This window comes from Nannobrachium achirus (genome assembly GCF_963921795.1).
Source record: "Nannobrachium achirus genome assembly, chromosome: 9".
In the NCBI taxonomy this organism is placed as follows: domain Eukaryota; kingdom Metazoa; phylum Chordata; class Actinopteri; order Myctophiformes; family Myctophidae; genus Nannobrachium; species Nannobrachium achirus.
Window position 1 is genome coordinate 28,504,867 of NC_137818.1, and position 16,027 is coordinate 28,520,893.

A 16,027-nucleotide genomic window follows, 5' to 3' on the forward strand; every position below is an offset into this window, starting at 1 on the left:
GCTAGGGCTGGACCATACGGACAAATGACATATTGTTGACCAAATACCTTTACTTCAATATTGTGACCCTATTGGGACAATTATTGGTGTTTTCACACATATTTATACAATGACATTTTTGATAATAAATGATTATATAATGCCTATAAAATAATAACTAAGTGGGTAAAGGGTAGAACAGTCATGTAAGTTCAGAAATGTACATATGCCGGGGCGCCCGCTGGCCTACTGGTCCGGGCGCATACCACTTAGGCATTGCTACATAGGCATGGTTGCCTGGCAGCTTTGCCGGTTCGATTCCCGATCCGGACGACCTTTGTCGCATGTCACTCCCCGTCTCTCCCCCCATTTCCTGTCAGTCTACTGTCCTATCATTAAAGGCAAAACGCCCAAAAACTAATCATTAAAAAAAAGTACATATGCCACACTATATCACAATATTATGATATCCATAATCACAGATGATATCTAGTCTCATATATTTGCCAAGCCCTAATGGCAGGAAAGGGAAAATAACTCTCAGGTGTTCACTGCAACATTTTGTAAGTTAAATGGACATAAAGCAGTTTGGAATTCAGTGATGTTACTAGGTTTTCAATGTAATGGGTCCCGGGACCCAAAGGTGGTCATTCAAATGGGTCCCAGAAAAGTTTTATGGGTCCTCAATATAAAGTTTACGCGCGCAAAATGGCGTTGGACGTCGGTGGAATCAAAACATTGACGTTTCTATCGCCTGTTTAAGACTTTCTACGTGGATTTTATTTGTGTTAACGTAGGGTAAAGTAGGATGCTTTCACCCATGAACAATGGTGGTGTCTGTGTCTTTTTTTCTTTTACCGCAACGCTGTAAATTATTTTAACATGGACTCCAATGGAGGCGCATCCCCGGGACCCCAGGACCATGACATGAATGAGTCCCTGGGTGACTTGAATGAGTTTTTGATGCGGGATGCGCACGTAATGACATCACTGGAATTAATTTAGACATTTAGTTACTTTGTGTGGATATGAGTGTGTGAATATGAGTTTCTATTCGTATACGCGTGCATGTGTGTGGACACTCACTCTCCGGTGGGCTCCAGTTCACTGATCTCAAACCAGACCAGCAGGTCATACTTGCTGACACACTGGCCCAGGTTGGACTTGGTGATGGTGTTCAGCTTGGTGGCTGGAACTGACACACACACACACACACACACACACACACAGCCGCGCGCGCACACACACACGCACACACACGCGCACACACGCACACACACGCACACACAGTAAATGATCATATTCCATGCAGGACCTGCAGGGTCACAGGCGTGTTACATATTGACCACATTCACATGTGTAGCTATGTGAAGTAAAGACACTAGGGGCAGCAGAGTGTACGTCACAGCAACCCCCACATCCGACCGGTACACTGTACATACTGTACATACTGAGGTGCTACAGTAATGTGAAGCAAAATCAGAGGCATCCTCGCAGATTATGCTGTCACAAACGACACCCTGCTGTGTGACACGTCACATCAAGGATTATGTGTCTTTTTTCACGTGGTAATCCTACCAGCACACTGCCGCACACATTCTACACATATTTCCATGTTAAGATCTGCCTGAAAGGAACGCAGGTTATAATAACACATGAATTTGGTATTGTGGTGCTGCCTGAAAGGCTTAGGTATTTGCATTGCTTTATGTCAGTGATATACGATTATGATAAATACTCTTTCATTGTACAACCTAAGCTCCAGGATATGCTGCGGATTTACTCACAGTTTCCAGCTTGGGTTTTATGGCTCTGTGAGGAGAGTGCTTGGCCTCAGTTCAACAATAAGACCAAAATAGACTTGAACCAAGTTGCAGCAGACACAACCACTGGGGACCATACCTAGCTACAGTCTGCAGTCGCAGCAAGGGCACAGCACAGCACAGCACAGCACAGCGCTAGGCTAGGACAGGATAGCAACTACAACACATCTACTGTGCAATCCTGTATACAGACAGGTCCTAGTGTTCCATTGCTGTACCAACCATGGTGGTGGGGCACAGGCATTGCAAGGCCAAAAGGCACAGGGAGGAAGGGGAAGTGACTGAGCTGGTCAAGCTCATCCTCCAGACTGTGCACAGCAGTGGAGGCCAAGGCGTTGGCGTGCTCCGACAGAGTGTCCAGAACCTGGCCCTGCACATAGCCGCTCATCAGGTAGCAGACCAACTCTATCTTACGGGCATGGTCTGGGGTTACATGGGGATTAAGGATCAGGGCCAAATGATGGGAGGGAGGGAGGGAGGGTGGGGGTGTTAGGGTTGGGGATTTGCAGAGAGGAGGTAGGGTTGTTGTTTTTTAACAAAGGATGATGATTGAAAAGAAATCCAAAGGAAGCAAGAAGTGAAAGAGAAAAAAAAAAGTGGGAGGAAATATGAGGCATGCAAATAGAAGTCCAACAGTGATGAACAAGAAAATAAAATGCCTTTAACAGTGATGGTGAAAGGTACAGAACACTCTGTTCCGTGGTGGTGAGAAGAAGCAATACTGTATGAAATATCTACCTGGTTTAGACAAAGGCATGGGGATAGGATAGTACTTCCTTGATGGCGTAGGAGGACTGGAGGAGGAAATAAGATAAAATCAGTACCATTGATTGCTTATAAGAACATTTCAAGTCAGTTGAAGAGAAAGTATTTTCAAATAGGGGTGTAACAATATACAGTAGTAACTGAATCGAAAAATCTATTTTAATTTGCAATGATCTACTATATCATTATGCAAAAGCATATATTGTACCGTTTGGCTTTGTATCGTATTGGTATCGCTTTACAATGCAGATAATCGTTATCGACACACGTAATTATATGATTGTATGGAAACTAAGTATTTGTGCCTTGTATTTAGCAATTTTAAGAAGGAAAATGAAAAAGAGCGGTTTAATTACCTTTCCATTCCATATAGCAACTCTTGGTCTATCGATAAATGTGTGTAATCTCTGTGTTGTCAAGGTGCGGGTTTGTCCATATGTGTTGAAATGCAATGTCCATGTATTTGCTAGAGAATCACAGTGTTTACTTATTTATATCCATAATAATAGATCTTTCCCTTATAAACATGCACTATTGACACGTTTCACACAGATTTAATTTCTTTGCTAAATAGTTACTATATCGATTTTAAATCATCGATTGAATTGTATCGTATCGCCATGAATGAACCAATATTGTCCATGTATTGTTGTATCGTCAACCAAGTATCGTGATGCGTATCGTATCTTTGTTAAAATGTATCGTTACAGCCCTAATTTCAAACAATGTACTAGAAGCTGCTTTACTGAAGTTACTACTGTACTACACGGTAGTGTAATGATCTTAATTCAACCTACGCCATCAGATCCTGGCCGTGCAGGTGCAGAGGATGCTGCTGGTAGTGGCCAAACACCTCAAACACAATGGGCTTGGTCTTAATGTACTCCAAGAAGGACTCGGTCACCTCCACTGAAATCTGCAAACAAAAGACAAGTTCGCAAATGTTAAATATATAGGCTATAACAGATTTTCTTACTGTGTAACCTTTATTTCTGAAGTCATTCTGGTGGCACCCCTGCTAGCGTAGAAGCCCAGAAGTCAGTTTGAAATGAAACCAAACAAGCACAAATGAAGCACTAAAACATGAATGACACGTGGTCTTGAGCGGAGCATATTTTGGGAAGCGACAATGCCACCAGTAGAAACGGTATAAATGAAAAAGAAACACATTTCAAAACAAAAGTACTAAAACCTCTGAGGTTAAAAAGTTGTTTGTTGTAAATATTTGCGTGTGACAATATAGGGGTAACACAGCTCCAATGCATGATAACTACCACTAAGCTACTAGCCTGCAATAGTTATCATGCCAAACTGTGAACTAGAGGATGTACAGCTAGTTAAATCACACCTTGATTTTCCAACCCTTTTGATAACCATGGCTCAATTTTGGGACTCTAGCTCATGGGCCTGTGTAATCTTGTTGCGAGTGTCGGGAGCAGACACTGGTGACTAAAATTGTGTTTGTTGTTAAAAAATATATATAAATAAACTACACATGTGTAATGGTTATTGTGAAAAATATACCAGTGAATAAAACTTTTTGTTAAAAAAAAGTGGTACACAGACTATGACATCATCTGCACTTACATTCTGAACATGGTAGAAGCCCAGAGGAGCTCCTTTTCCAGTGTTCTTCAGCGGCTCAGTGGAGAAAGCCTCATCGTGGCGATGCAGGAAACTGAAAAGTGCATCAAAAGCAATAACAACATGTCACACAGGTCACGTTACCCTGCGTACGAGGCGAAAACCGCTTCCACAATCAATTCCATCTGCCACACATTTACAGTATTTCAGAAAATATCACATCCAGCACGTACAAAATGGCAAGACTTGTGCTTTGATACTTTGGTTTAACTGGTCGGCGTGACATTGGGCCTAAAATTATTGAATGCTTTAACCAGTGAAAAATAGCAGATATACAAGCACACAGCGCGGCACCGAGTGCCACGCTGCAAGCTTGTAGATCTGCTATTTTTTTTTTAAGTCGTGAAAATGTGTGCAAATCTTTGGATATATGTATATTCAAAGCGAACGTTTGTACATCAAATTTTGCTTCTGGGTGGTCCCTGGAACTAAATATTTTGAGATGGGAGGTCCGTGGCCAAATAAATATCATTTTGGTGGTCCTTCACATGAAAAGGTTTGAGAACCACTGACATAGTAGTCTCAGACTAACTGAGCTCCAGTTAAGTGACCCTCGTAGGATCCTCGTGTTCTAGTCACACCCAGGGCCTTCGGGTCACTTTGACCCGGCTCATATTAAACCATTCTAAAGTAGTTAGAAATCCCAAAAAATCATATTAAACACAATTTGATTGTCATTACTAACTACTTTACTAACAATTCAATCAATATTTTTTATTATCCCCGCCAGGCCGGGATGGCCAAAGGTGAGGGATTATGTTTTCACCCCTCTGTCTGTGGACAGCTAATCTCGGGAAAGTTGGACCAATTAGTGTGAAACTACACACACACACTCCCAGGAGGCCTAGGAAGAACCTCCTCCCCAAATTCTTCACAGCGCCACCATCAGGCCGTTGTGTGAACAGCTAATCTCAGGCACCACTTCAGCATCAAACTTGGCACACATACGCCAAGGAGGCCTAGAAAGAAACTCCACTAGAAATCTTTCCCATCTGTCTTTCATAGCACCACCATGAGACTGATCTTTGCAAAATATTTTGTTGGTATTACCATATAGACTTTGTCCAAACCTCACACCAATTGGTACATATTATCCCTATTGTCATTTGATCAAGAACTATATCAAATATTTCTCCCATTCTGATTTGCACAAGGTGCTACAGGTGCCCGGGTGGCACAGTGTCCCTGCTACCACTAAAGAGGTTGTGGATTTGAATCAATCGTGGGGCATCTATGTAAACACAATTGTTGTTCGAGGGATGGGAAGCTGGGCGGAGAGGGTGATAATTGTCACTACATGAATTCCTACAGCCAGGCTGGGTGGCAGCTGGTTTTGGGAGGGAGGAGTAGGACGAAGGGCGAAGGCCCTATAGTCCTCTCGGTGGGGGCTCCTCACTGTCAGGTGATTTGGTAGGCTACAACAGCAGTGACAACATAGGGGAGGAATCAATTGGCATAAGGACTGGATTGGGGAGAAAAAGTGGGTAAACCATAATTGGCTACTCAAAATAAAATAAAATAAAATAAATGCTACAAATCACGTCGGAAAGCTGTGGAACTTGGAATTTGTAAAGTGGCATAGGGATGAAGTTCCCATTTGGTAGCAAAATGTGCCACTCCCGCAAAAATCGTAAGCACCTTTGGAATCGTGGCCACTCTAAATAGAAAATGTGACACATACTGTAGGTCATGACATTGATCAAAATGACCAGAGAAAATTTGGAAATATCCCCCAAAACTTGTTTTGCTCAATTCTGCCTCACGGTGGCGCTATAACAGGATGATTTGGGGTTGAATATCTTCCTAGGCCTCCTGGGGGAGTACATGTAAAGTTTCACGCTGACTGGTACAGCGGTGACTGAGATTAGCTGTTCACAGACAGAAGCAACGAAAACACAATCACTCACCTTTGGCCATCCCGGCCTGGCGGAGATAATATTGATTGAATTGTTATCAATGTAGTTTCTAATGGTGAGCAAATTATGTACTAGAGAATTCATTTGTCCAATGTTTTTTTCAGAAAGAAATGGTCTAAATATTAGCCATTTAGCATACACTTTCAATGGCCGGGTCAAAGTGACCCGAAGACCCTGGGTGTTATATGTTGATACAGGGGGGTGTTGCAAATGCATGACATGTACCATTTTCATATCACATGTTTAGTACAATAAATAAGCCAAGCAGAAGAAGTTTCGTGGAAAAAAATATATTTTAACATACTTTTTCTTGATGTTGAAAATTGAAAACCGGGTCAAAGTGACCCGAAGACCCTACGAGGGTTAAGTGAAAAGGACCTTTTCTTTGACGATGGCTAGCTGACATAGAAACAGGTTTTTCAAAAAACCTTAGAAGGATTCAAAAGACACTTTCAGAATTGGGTCAAAATTCTAATTTTCACGATTTTTTCAAAAATAGCAGATCTACAAGCTCGAGAGCTTGTATATCTGCTATTTTTCAATAGTTAAAACATAAAATAATGATACACAAAATGTGTACCCGTTCTGAATGGGTTTAAGGGTGCAGTGGACTCACTTGAACTGGCAGAAGATGTCGGCGTATTCGGGGAGGATGCCGCTGGCCTGCAGCACGGTCACGCGGAAGGTAAAGATGCTGCCCACCTCCAGCTGTCCTGCCAGACCCTCGCCGTGACTCACTTTGGTCTCAGCCATGTTACCCAGCTTCAGGTCTGAGTTAAACACAATGGAGCATTGAATTGAGTTGCACTAGTGGAAATGATCAGCGGTTAAGCATTTAAGCCCTATAAAAAAAAAAAAGAGTATATCGAAAATAGCCGATCTACACATTGCGATGTGAGCTTGTAGATTTTTTTATATTTTCGTGTTTTTGTCTACATCCCCTAAACAGCCACCAGGGTGAAAGTGAATGTTCATGAGACTGCATTCTAAACATTTTAATGTGAATGCACTGGTTTTAAAGAATTGTCAGCAAAGACTCGAACAGGCTCATGATCTGCAGAGATCATGCTGATGTTTTGTCATCAAACAGCTGTGGATTCCATCAGATACATTTCCATAATTAAACCCCTTTATTTCTCTACATTTTGCCAGAACATATCCCCCCCCCACCCCCCCTCTGCATTCAACAGGACCATCTGCTCAGTGAAGTTGGGCTGTGAGCTGTAAAATGTGGGGAGTGGAGAGGTGAGGGTCAGGCAGCCGTACCCATGTCATTGATTCTGTTGAGCTCCTCAGAAGGCGTGATGATCTCCGAACTCTGACCCTGACCTTCCACGTAGCGGAGCTCCTCCAGCGACAGGCCAGAGCGGGTCATCACAGTGGAGGGGAAGTCATTCTGATGAGGAGGGGAAAGAGAGGGACATTAGCATAAAACAAGGGTCTTCAACAGGGGGTCCGGGACTCCTAGGCGGTCCTCAAAATCTTTGTGTGATAGGGGAAAAAATCTCCTTTTTTTATATGCATGCACTTGAACCCTATAGTGTCCATATCCTGAGAACTTTAGCCAAAAATAGCAACTTTAGCCAAAAATAGCAGATCTACAAGCTCACAACGCCTCGCGCTGCGAGGCGTTGTGAGCTTGTAGATTGGCTATGTTTGGCAAAGAGGTTTGGTGTAGAGGGGAAAAAGAGCAGACCAAGTACAGAGCGAAAGGTCAAGTTTATTCAGTATTGACGATTCAGGTGGTTAAATATCTGAAAACATGATTCCAAAATACACTGATGATTGTGCTGTCAAATGATGAAACTATATGGCATCTATGAAAAGGTTGATGGGGGTGCCTGCCTGCTTCATCTCTCTCTCAACTAAGGGGTCCTTGGCCTAAAAACATTGAGGACCCCTGGCATGAAGCTGGTAAAGAGAGATGAATCAAACCTCCACCTCAGCAACCAAAGATGTTTTTTTTTTATTCCACCTGTTCAATATCAAATGAATAATGTATCAGGTTGAAAATATTACATTTGCCGTTGCATTTATTCATTCTACCCATCCAGTATGACTGATACTGTAGAGCTGGAAGTCACAGAGGAGACTATTTAAAACAGCAACAAAAGACAACCTTACTTTATTATTTATCACCACCCATGGGTTACAAAGAACAACAACAACAAAAAAGTGATCTCCAGTCTGTAAAACTTGTTCTCATCCGACTCAGGACCAGGCCTGGAATTTGGTCATTTTAGGGGCAAGGCCACTTGGCCTTTGGTGTTGTCCATTTTTGGAGAGCACAAAGGACAAATGCCAGGGCAGGAAGGCCATCAAATAAAACAAGAGTTTAGTCCATTGAAAGAATTTGTTGAATTTAAGGGTTAGGAATGATAACCTAATCTGCAGTGAAATAGATAAATTATGGTATTTACAATCGGATCTCAGCCCTGCACCAATCAAAGTCACTGTATTGGTTTAAAGATGGGGACTCTGGGGAGTTAAGATTTCAGAATCTCAACAAAAGACACTGGTGTCTACATGACAAGAAAGATACACCGGTGTCTACTGTCTACATATTGACAAGAAAGAGAGAGGAGAAAGTGGTACAGTCAGCTGGGACATTAAAGCCACTGTGGCCGCAAGTCATGCCATTGTTTTGAGGGGCACAAGGCCAAACTGAGGGGCAACAGCGGCCATGGCCTTCGTACCTTTTTAAAATACTCGTCATCGAAGGAGATCTTGGCGGTTCCTGACTGCCTCACACCCGACCCGTAGTCTGGTGCCTCCTCGTCAGCTACAGAGAAATAGGTTATCCTCTCATCAGTACAGAGAAACAACTTATCCTCCCATGATCAATACAGAGCAATAACAATACTTATATTTTATATAAGTTAGTCTCTTATATAGGCTTTCTTATTGGTTATCAGCCAAGAAATGTTTAAATGTGCCAGACCCCTTGGAGATGGATTGCTGAGGCATCATCAGCTCCAAGTACAGTAGTTACCCAAACTGTGCTATTCATATGCTGTGTTGGCAGTGTCAAAAAGATTGTAATCAATAGCCTAAAACAATTTCCTTTACTGAAATATTGTCAAAGAGCAGACATTAACAGAATTTGACCAATGAGTTGGAGATGGGGGGTGAGCCTTTAAAGCTTTTCATTGTAAAAGGGGACTATTAAGTGAGAGTGATTACTTTAGACCAGTGGTTCTCAAAGTGGATTCCAGGGGGTTCCTTTATGGGGGTCTACATTGACCCATACAAGTCTGTAACTCAAACAGTATACAAATGGAACCAAACAGACACCCCTAACGGGTCCATTTGGTTCCATTTGTACACTGTCAGAGTTAAGGGGAGACCTTGAAATGTAAAAGTTTGAAAACTAGTGCTTTAGACTATGTTGTACGCATGAGGTATAAGTGAGGATTTACGAATGGCTGCAGTTACTCACCAGCAACAGCCTGAACCCCGACACGCAGGAAGCCGCGCACCTCACCCTTCTCTGTCACTATGGCAACACGGTGCACCAGGGGCACCGGGTACAGCAGGTTGCTCAGGTACACGAAAGCTCTGCAAAAGTAGAAATGAAATGAAAACCTGGCTGCTGCACTGCAAGGACGGTGTTCTTCTTTTTTGCTCAAGCTCAATTAAAGTTTTCATATATAATGTACAGTGTGACTGGCCCTTTCCTCCGCTGAATTCTGTTCGGTCTTATGCTAACTTAGAATTACAGACTGATGTGAACACATGCTAGATAGACAGGTTACACAGTAACATATCCAAGTAAGAATATCCAGCATATTTTTCTAGAGTAGACAATTATCTCAGAAGTTGCAGTATTAGGATGTCAGTACAATATCTATCTATAGAGGAAAAACTCATTAATGTGACTCCTCTCATACTGTACTATAAGCACAAGAACAACCCACGTCTATTGAGTAGAGAAGAATGATTCTTTTTACAACACAGAGGTTATACACAATGCTCTAGATTAGTGACATTTAGAAATGTTGTTAGATGAGAAGCTTCTTCTACTAAAAGACAAAAATAAAATGGAACAGAACACCAAACAACAACAACAACAAAACATGTTGAAAGACATTAAAATCATAGTAGCTACAGAAATCTATTCTTTAACGTGGCACGTGTAATTGGCAGGCCTGTTCAGATGCAGCAGCCTTTTTTAGGGTCGCTGTATTGTCTAATTTATAATCCATCATATCGTCACTGTCGGGCAGAAACCTCGTAACTCCAAGTTTCAAATTTGTAATTGTTTTTCGCAAAGTAAAGCACTGCTTCACCATACAAGGCCATCGCACAAAAGTAGTGAAAACAGCTGATCTGATATGCAAGTGTCCCACGCTGAAAATAGCAGATCTACAAGATCACAACGCATTGTGAGCTTGTGGTTATTTTTGCCGCTGGACACAACAGAGCATAAATCAGGCTCATGGCTACCTTAGCTGTAGTCACTCACATACTGTCATGCTGTTGTGTGAGTTGATTTGCAGTGCTCCTGCTGCTCCCTCCCACACCCACGCACTCTGTAGGTGAACGCAAGGCCAAGGCGGAGGGGTGAAATAATTCTGCCAAAATATCACTTGTAGTGACCGTGACATGGGCAAGAGCCGGTTATGATTGTTAAAACGGCAGGGAGTCAGTCAGCGCTTAGATCAGCTGTCTGTTTATGCCACTGCAGCTATTGGGCTGGATGCAAAGACACAATTTCAAATTATGCTAGAGACTAGACCATGCCGATTCATTTAAACACAGCGCAGTGAATCAAATCTATTACAATCAATTACGGCTGCATGATTGCCGACTGCCTTTGTGTTATGATCTGGATTACAAGAACATTGTTGTGAACACAGGAACAAAAATAAAAGATCAACTCAATGTTGAACACATTTGACATAGGAAAACAATTAAAAAAAGATGTTTCAAACAATTAAATAATAATTATAATTCATATTTGACAGAGAAATCAAATGATAAAGCGGAAATTAAATCAGCCACAGCAAATACTAAACACACAAATGAGAGTTAATACAGTCAAAATTGTGATGACGGCTTCTGAACAGGAGATAAAATAGCACACAGAGAAGAGATGTAGTGAAAAGGATGCTGGCTTTTTAATTACTTGGGAACTGACTCCAGAGTTCAGATTAAAATAAATCACACAAAATAGGTCTGTCTCAACACAAGTATGACTAATATTGTCAGATTAAAAATAAATAAAGTTCCAATTAATCATCCAAATTCACGATCAACAATAATTTTTGCACCAAAAGGGCCTGTTTAGATTCTGTCTAAATTAAGAAGTGTTTACTGGTGTGTGTAGTTAGTCCGTCTGACAAATATTTGTCACCAAACCAGTACCAATCAGACATTTCCTCAGCTTTACGTGTTTTTCCCCTCTTGGCTTTATTACTAAGGACTGTCACAATAATGTACATAAATGGACACTAATAAAGCCTTATTTACTGTGAACCTTTAATACATTTTTTGATGGAAAACAGTATAAATTAGGTGTTGTGGACCCTCCTCTCTTTTTAAAAACAGAAGAAAAAAAGAAAAGGCCAGCACCCTTCCCAACACATCTATCCTAGTTTGCAGCATGTGTTGGAGGATGAGGGATGCCATGGCTGGTCACCAACCTTCCCACCAGGATGAACCAGGGGGAGCGGTCGTAGAAGGGGTCCTGTCCGTCACTGAAGATGTCCGAGCCCTCCTCGGTGCCGGCGTCGGAGCTGGTGTCGTCCACGAACGCCTCGTCGTCGATCAGGTCGGACATCTCGCTCTGCCTCTCGTCCGCCAACTCGGTGATCTCCGAGTCGGTGGTGGAGAAGGTGGGCGAGGGCGTGCGGTCGGCCAGGCGCTCGTTTACACAGCCGTGGAAGATGGGGGAACTGAAGATGTGGGGGATATATGGGGGGTGGGGGGTTGTGGTTTGGAGGCGGTGCCAAGAACCAAGTGAAGGTAACAATACATAAAGTTATATACTGTATGTTGTATGGCATTCAAGAATAGTGATTTTTAGTATTCGAATTATTCAACCTCAAAGTATTCGAATAGTCGAATATTCGACAGGACTGGCCAAACTGTCAAATAGTAAGCAAGAGGCGAACATTGTGAAAACAGCCGATCTACATGCTCACAACGCCTCGCGTTGCGAGGCGTTGTGAGCATGTAGATCTGCTATTTTCACAATCTACGGAACTGAGTCACATTAAATGTAATACCTACAATCCCAAGTGCTTGTCAGGGTGGGGGTCCCCAGTTCAAATATGTTTATTTTGGGGGTCACGGCCTAAAAAGGTTTGAGAACCCCTGGTATAGAGCATTAACAAATTCATCCACCAGGGGCATTGACAACTCATTCTTATGACTTCCTATCTAAACTATATATATATATATATTTTTTTTTTAAGAGAAAACAATAAAAAAATAAAAATAACCGAATATTCGACTTCGGGGAACAACGTCGAATAGTGACTTTGATATTCGAATATTCGAATATTTGGTGAATGCTCTAGTATGTTGTGGTAAAAGGAGTTCATATCACACACTTAGTGGCCATGTCACTTATTATCTTTTACGTTCCTTCTGGTCAAATGGAAAGAACAAATTTATCTGAGAAAATGTAATAGTCTTTCTATCAGATGGGATCACTTTTGCAAGGAGTAATTTGGTGTGTCATTGCCAAGTTACTGCAAGCTACTAATTTATTTTACACAGAATGTTTTCAGATGTCAGAGTTTGGCAGCTAATGAAGTACCAGTTAAATATTAAAGATAAAATACTTAATCAAAATGAAATGCAACATTTAGAAGGACACACACAATTTCTGCATTATGCAGATTTGGAAGTATGAAAACACAACACAGAGTAATATAAGGAAAAACAAAAACATGAAGCATATAAAATTACAGGAAATATTTTGTATACCGTAAATGAAAATGTCACTATTGTTTTTAAGGCAATAAAATAAAATAAAACAAATATTCATGACAAGTTATCTACATCCCATCTCAATACACAAAAGGGAAGTGACAAAATGAAATGAAAATAAACAATTAGCAAATGAAAGATCACAAATGAATGTGCAAAAACAACAGGTGACATGTGAAAGCATAAACACATAAAAGGAAATTATGAAAACAAATGTTAAAAACATGATACCAATATGAAATTGTTAAGAAAAAGACGGAATTAACGGAATGGAAGGGGAAAACATCCAAGGAAGCCCAAAAACAGAAGACAGCCACTTTGTTCCCAGCTTCACTGAGTGACTAAATAATGTGTCTTAAAACTTAAGCTGCCAAAAGGGAAAACAGACACAATACATGCTACACAAAACTATAGAACTCATTCTTCTTCTTTCCTGTTGTGTTACATACCTCCCCACCAGTTTGAACCAATGGAAGCGATCATAGAAGGGGTCATTTCCTGTTAGTGGACCATCCAGGTCTTCCTGGCCGGCGGAGGCCATCTCCCCGGCACGGTCGTACATCTCCCTCATCTGGTCTAGCCTCTGCCTGCACATAACAGTGGTGATGGTTAGAAACTAAAGCATTACGAGCTTGTAGATCTCCTTTTCTTGTGAAAATGTTTGCAAATCTTTGAATATATATGTTATTTTAAATACATATAATTTTGGGGGTCCTTGACATGAAAATGTTTGAGCACCACTGATACAGCAACATAGATTTTTCAGAAAACGTATGATTTAGAAGGCATTTGTAGAATTGGCCTCAGGTCTTAATCGGTTAAACCCTATACTTGTTTGACCGGATTCCCCAGGACTAAATCATACTACAAACTAGAAAAGGCCCATTTGAAAAATTTAGGGCAGAGGTTCTAGATTGACATCCGGGGAGTGTGTGTGCTCACTTTGGCAGCGTCCGGGCCAACGGTGACTGAGATTAGGCGCTCACAAACTGCGAGGACGCACGGACGGACGGACGCACGCACGGACGGACAGACAGACGCACGCACGGACGGACGGAGGGGAAAACATACTCTCCCTCAGCCTTCGGCTGGTGGAGACAATTAATCAATTGCTAATCTAAAGCCTCTGTAGTTGCACACAGGTGTCACACACCGGAAATAGCGGATCTACAAACTCACAAAGCATCACCTTATACTGCTGTGCTGCCTCTGGGCAACACATTTTCCCCCTTGGGATAATAAAGGTATCTATCTATCTATCTATTGCAGCGTGACACGTTGTGAGCTTGCAGATCAGCTAATTCCGGTGCTCTAACTAAGTATAAATCAGGCGTTAAACGATATGGTGTGTGTGCCTTACTTCAGTTTCTCCAGAGACCAGTAGTGAGTGGCTCCATTCTTCAGGTCCTGCACCTCCACAGCCACCACAGTGCGAGGGAAGGCCCTGGAGTCACGCGACTCACGCTCCTTCTCTGACTCTGGGGGCTGCAGTTCGGGTGGCAGCGGAGAGTACAGGGTGTCTGTCAACAACACAAACTGGAACTGGACCTGAAGAAGAAGAGAAAGGTGGGAGTGAATCAAGAATCAAGGAGGTCTTATTTGTCACTAACTCGTGATACAAGTACAAGCAGCGAAATATTGTCGGGACTTGATGATGTATTAAAGAAAAAAGGATAATATAATATAATAAATAAATAATATAATATATAATATAATAAAAAAATAATACAGTAATAATAATAATGATAAAAGAGGAATATGCATATGGTCTTGTCTTAGGCAGGTAAAATAGCTTATGATTTAGCAGCATTTTCCAAAATGTGGAGGGCAATATTGATGGAGAGTGAAAAAAGAGAAAGATTGAGAGAGAAAGAGACAAGAAAATAATAAAAGGCAAAAGCTGTTATCCAGGCTATTCCTAGTTGTTGTTGAATGACATGAGAGGCTGCACGGTTCGTTGCACTTTACAGCGGTGCTCTTAATCCCAGCAGACACACCAAGGTAAAAAGGTCACGTACATCCATCCATACCCTGCCCACCATTTTGTGCCTTTCTCGCTCCAGTGTCCACTGCAGACATTACGGCTTGACCAGAAAACAACACTGGATATAAATAACGGGCAGAGACCCAAAGATAAATAAAAAGCCACTGACAACCACCTGTGTGACAGAGGAGCCATCTTCAATATCTATCACCCTGCGCCTAGCGCTGCACACACCTATAATCAGAATATAAATCACAAGGCTCTCTCAGTGGATCAGCTGGACCCTAATAGACTGAGGACCAGTACCACCACGTCACAGCCAGCATTTGATTTATATCAGATTGTATTTGTTCATCTTTAATGATAAATCTCAAACCCTCGAACCAAAGCGACAAACGAAAACAGTGCATGACCACGGCGTTGTTGTCATGTGTGCAAGTCGAGCAGAATATCGATTATTTACAGCCCGGCCATTATCAATCACTGCTGATTAGAAGGCGAGGACAACCTTGTGGTGTCCTTTGTGACATCATGGTGTTTAGGATTCCAGTCAGTTCAACGGAATGCTGTCATCAAATGCTTTACCGTCAAAGAGCAAACACCCTTGACTCTGTGGGGAATGCTTGGGAGGCTAATGTACTGTTCAGCATAGATGTTGGCTGCCGGAGCTCAATCTAAATAATCTAAATTAATTCATAAATATATTTATATGCCCTTAGCACCCAGTCTATGTTAATGTAATTAAACAGATGCTAGTTCATTGTTTACCTGGTATCCTGTACTGATGTTAAGTTCCTGGCTTGCCTGCGATCCTCGTTTACTGAGGCAATATACTGTCTCTCTGCATTTGATGTACTGTGTGTATGTGATACCTTGCTTATTGTAAGTTGCTCTGGATAAAAGCATCTTCTGAATGCCTGAATTGTAATGAATGAATTGTATGTCTAAAATAATTTGCTAACCAGCAAAGAATAGAA

General features: G+C 41.7%; 1 protein-coding gene across 1 annotated transcript in view; it reads right to left on the reverse strand.

The window, feature by feature from the left end:
* kif1b (kinesin family member 1B) overlaps positions 1 to 16,027 on the reverse strand; it is a gene marked incomplete at its 3' end in the record, with an annotated part of 98,752 nt that overhangs the window by 14,598 nt on the left and 68,127 nt on the right. The window contains exons 23-32 of the mRNA XM_080733810.1: positions 14,427 to 14,614; positions 13,516 to 13,653; positions 9,567 to 9,685; positions 8,824 to 8,909; positions 7,394 to 7,523; positions 6,744 to 6,897; positions 4,155 to 4,245; positions 3,365 to 3,483; positions 2,541 to 2,596; positions 1,066 to 1,174 (exon numbers count right to left, since the gene is read on the reverse strand). Coding sequence (XP_080589936.1) covers positions 1,066 to 1,174; positions 2,541 to 2,596; positions 3,365 to 3,483; positions 4,155 to 4,245; positions 6,744 to 6,897; positions 7,394 to 7,523; positions 8,824 to 8,909; positions 9,567 to 9,685; positions 13,516 to 13,653; positions 14,427 to 14,614 — 1,190 coding nt within the window. The remainder of the gene's footprint in view (positions 1 to 1,065; positions 1,175 to 2,540; positions 2,597 to 3,364; positions 3,484 to 4,154; positions 4,246 to 6,743; positions 6,898 to 7,393; positions 7,524 to 8,823; positions 8,910 to 9,566; positions 9,686 to 13,515; positions 13,654 to 14,426; positions 14,615 to 16,027) is intronic.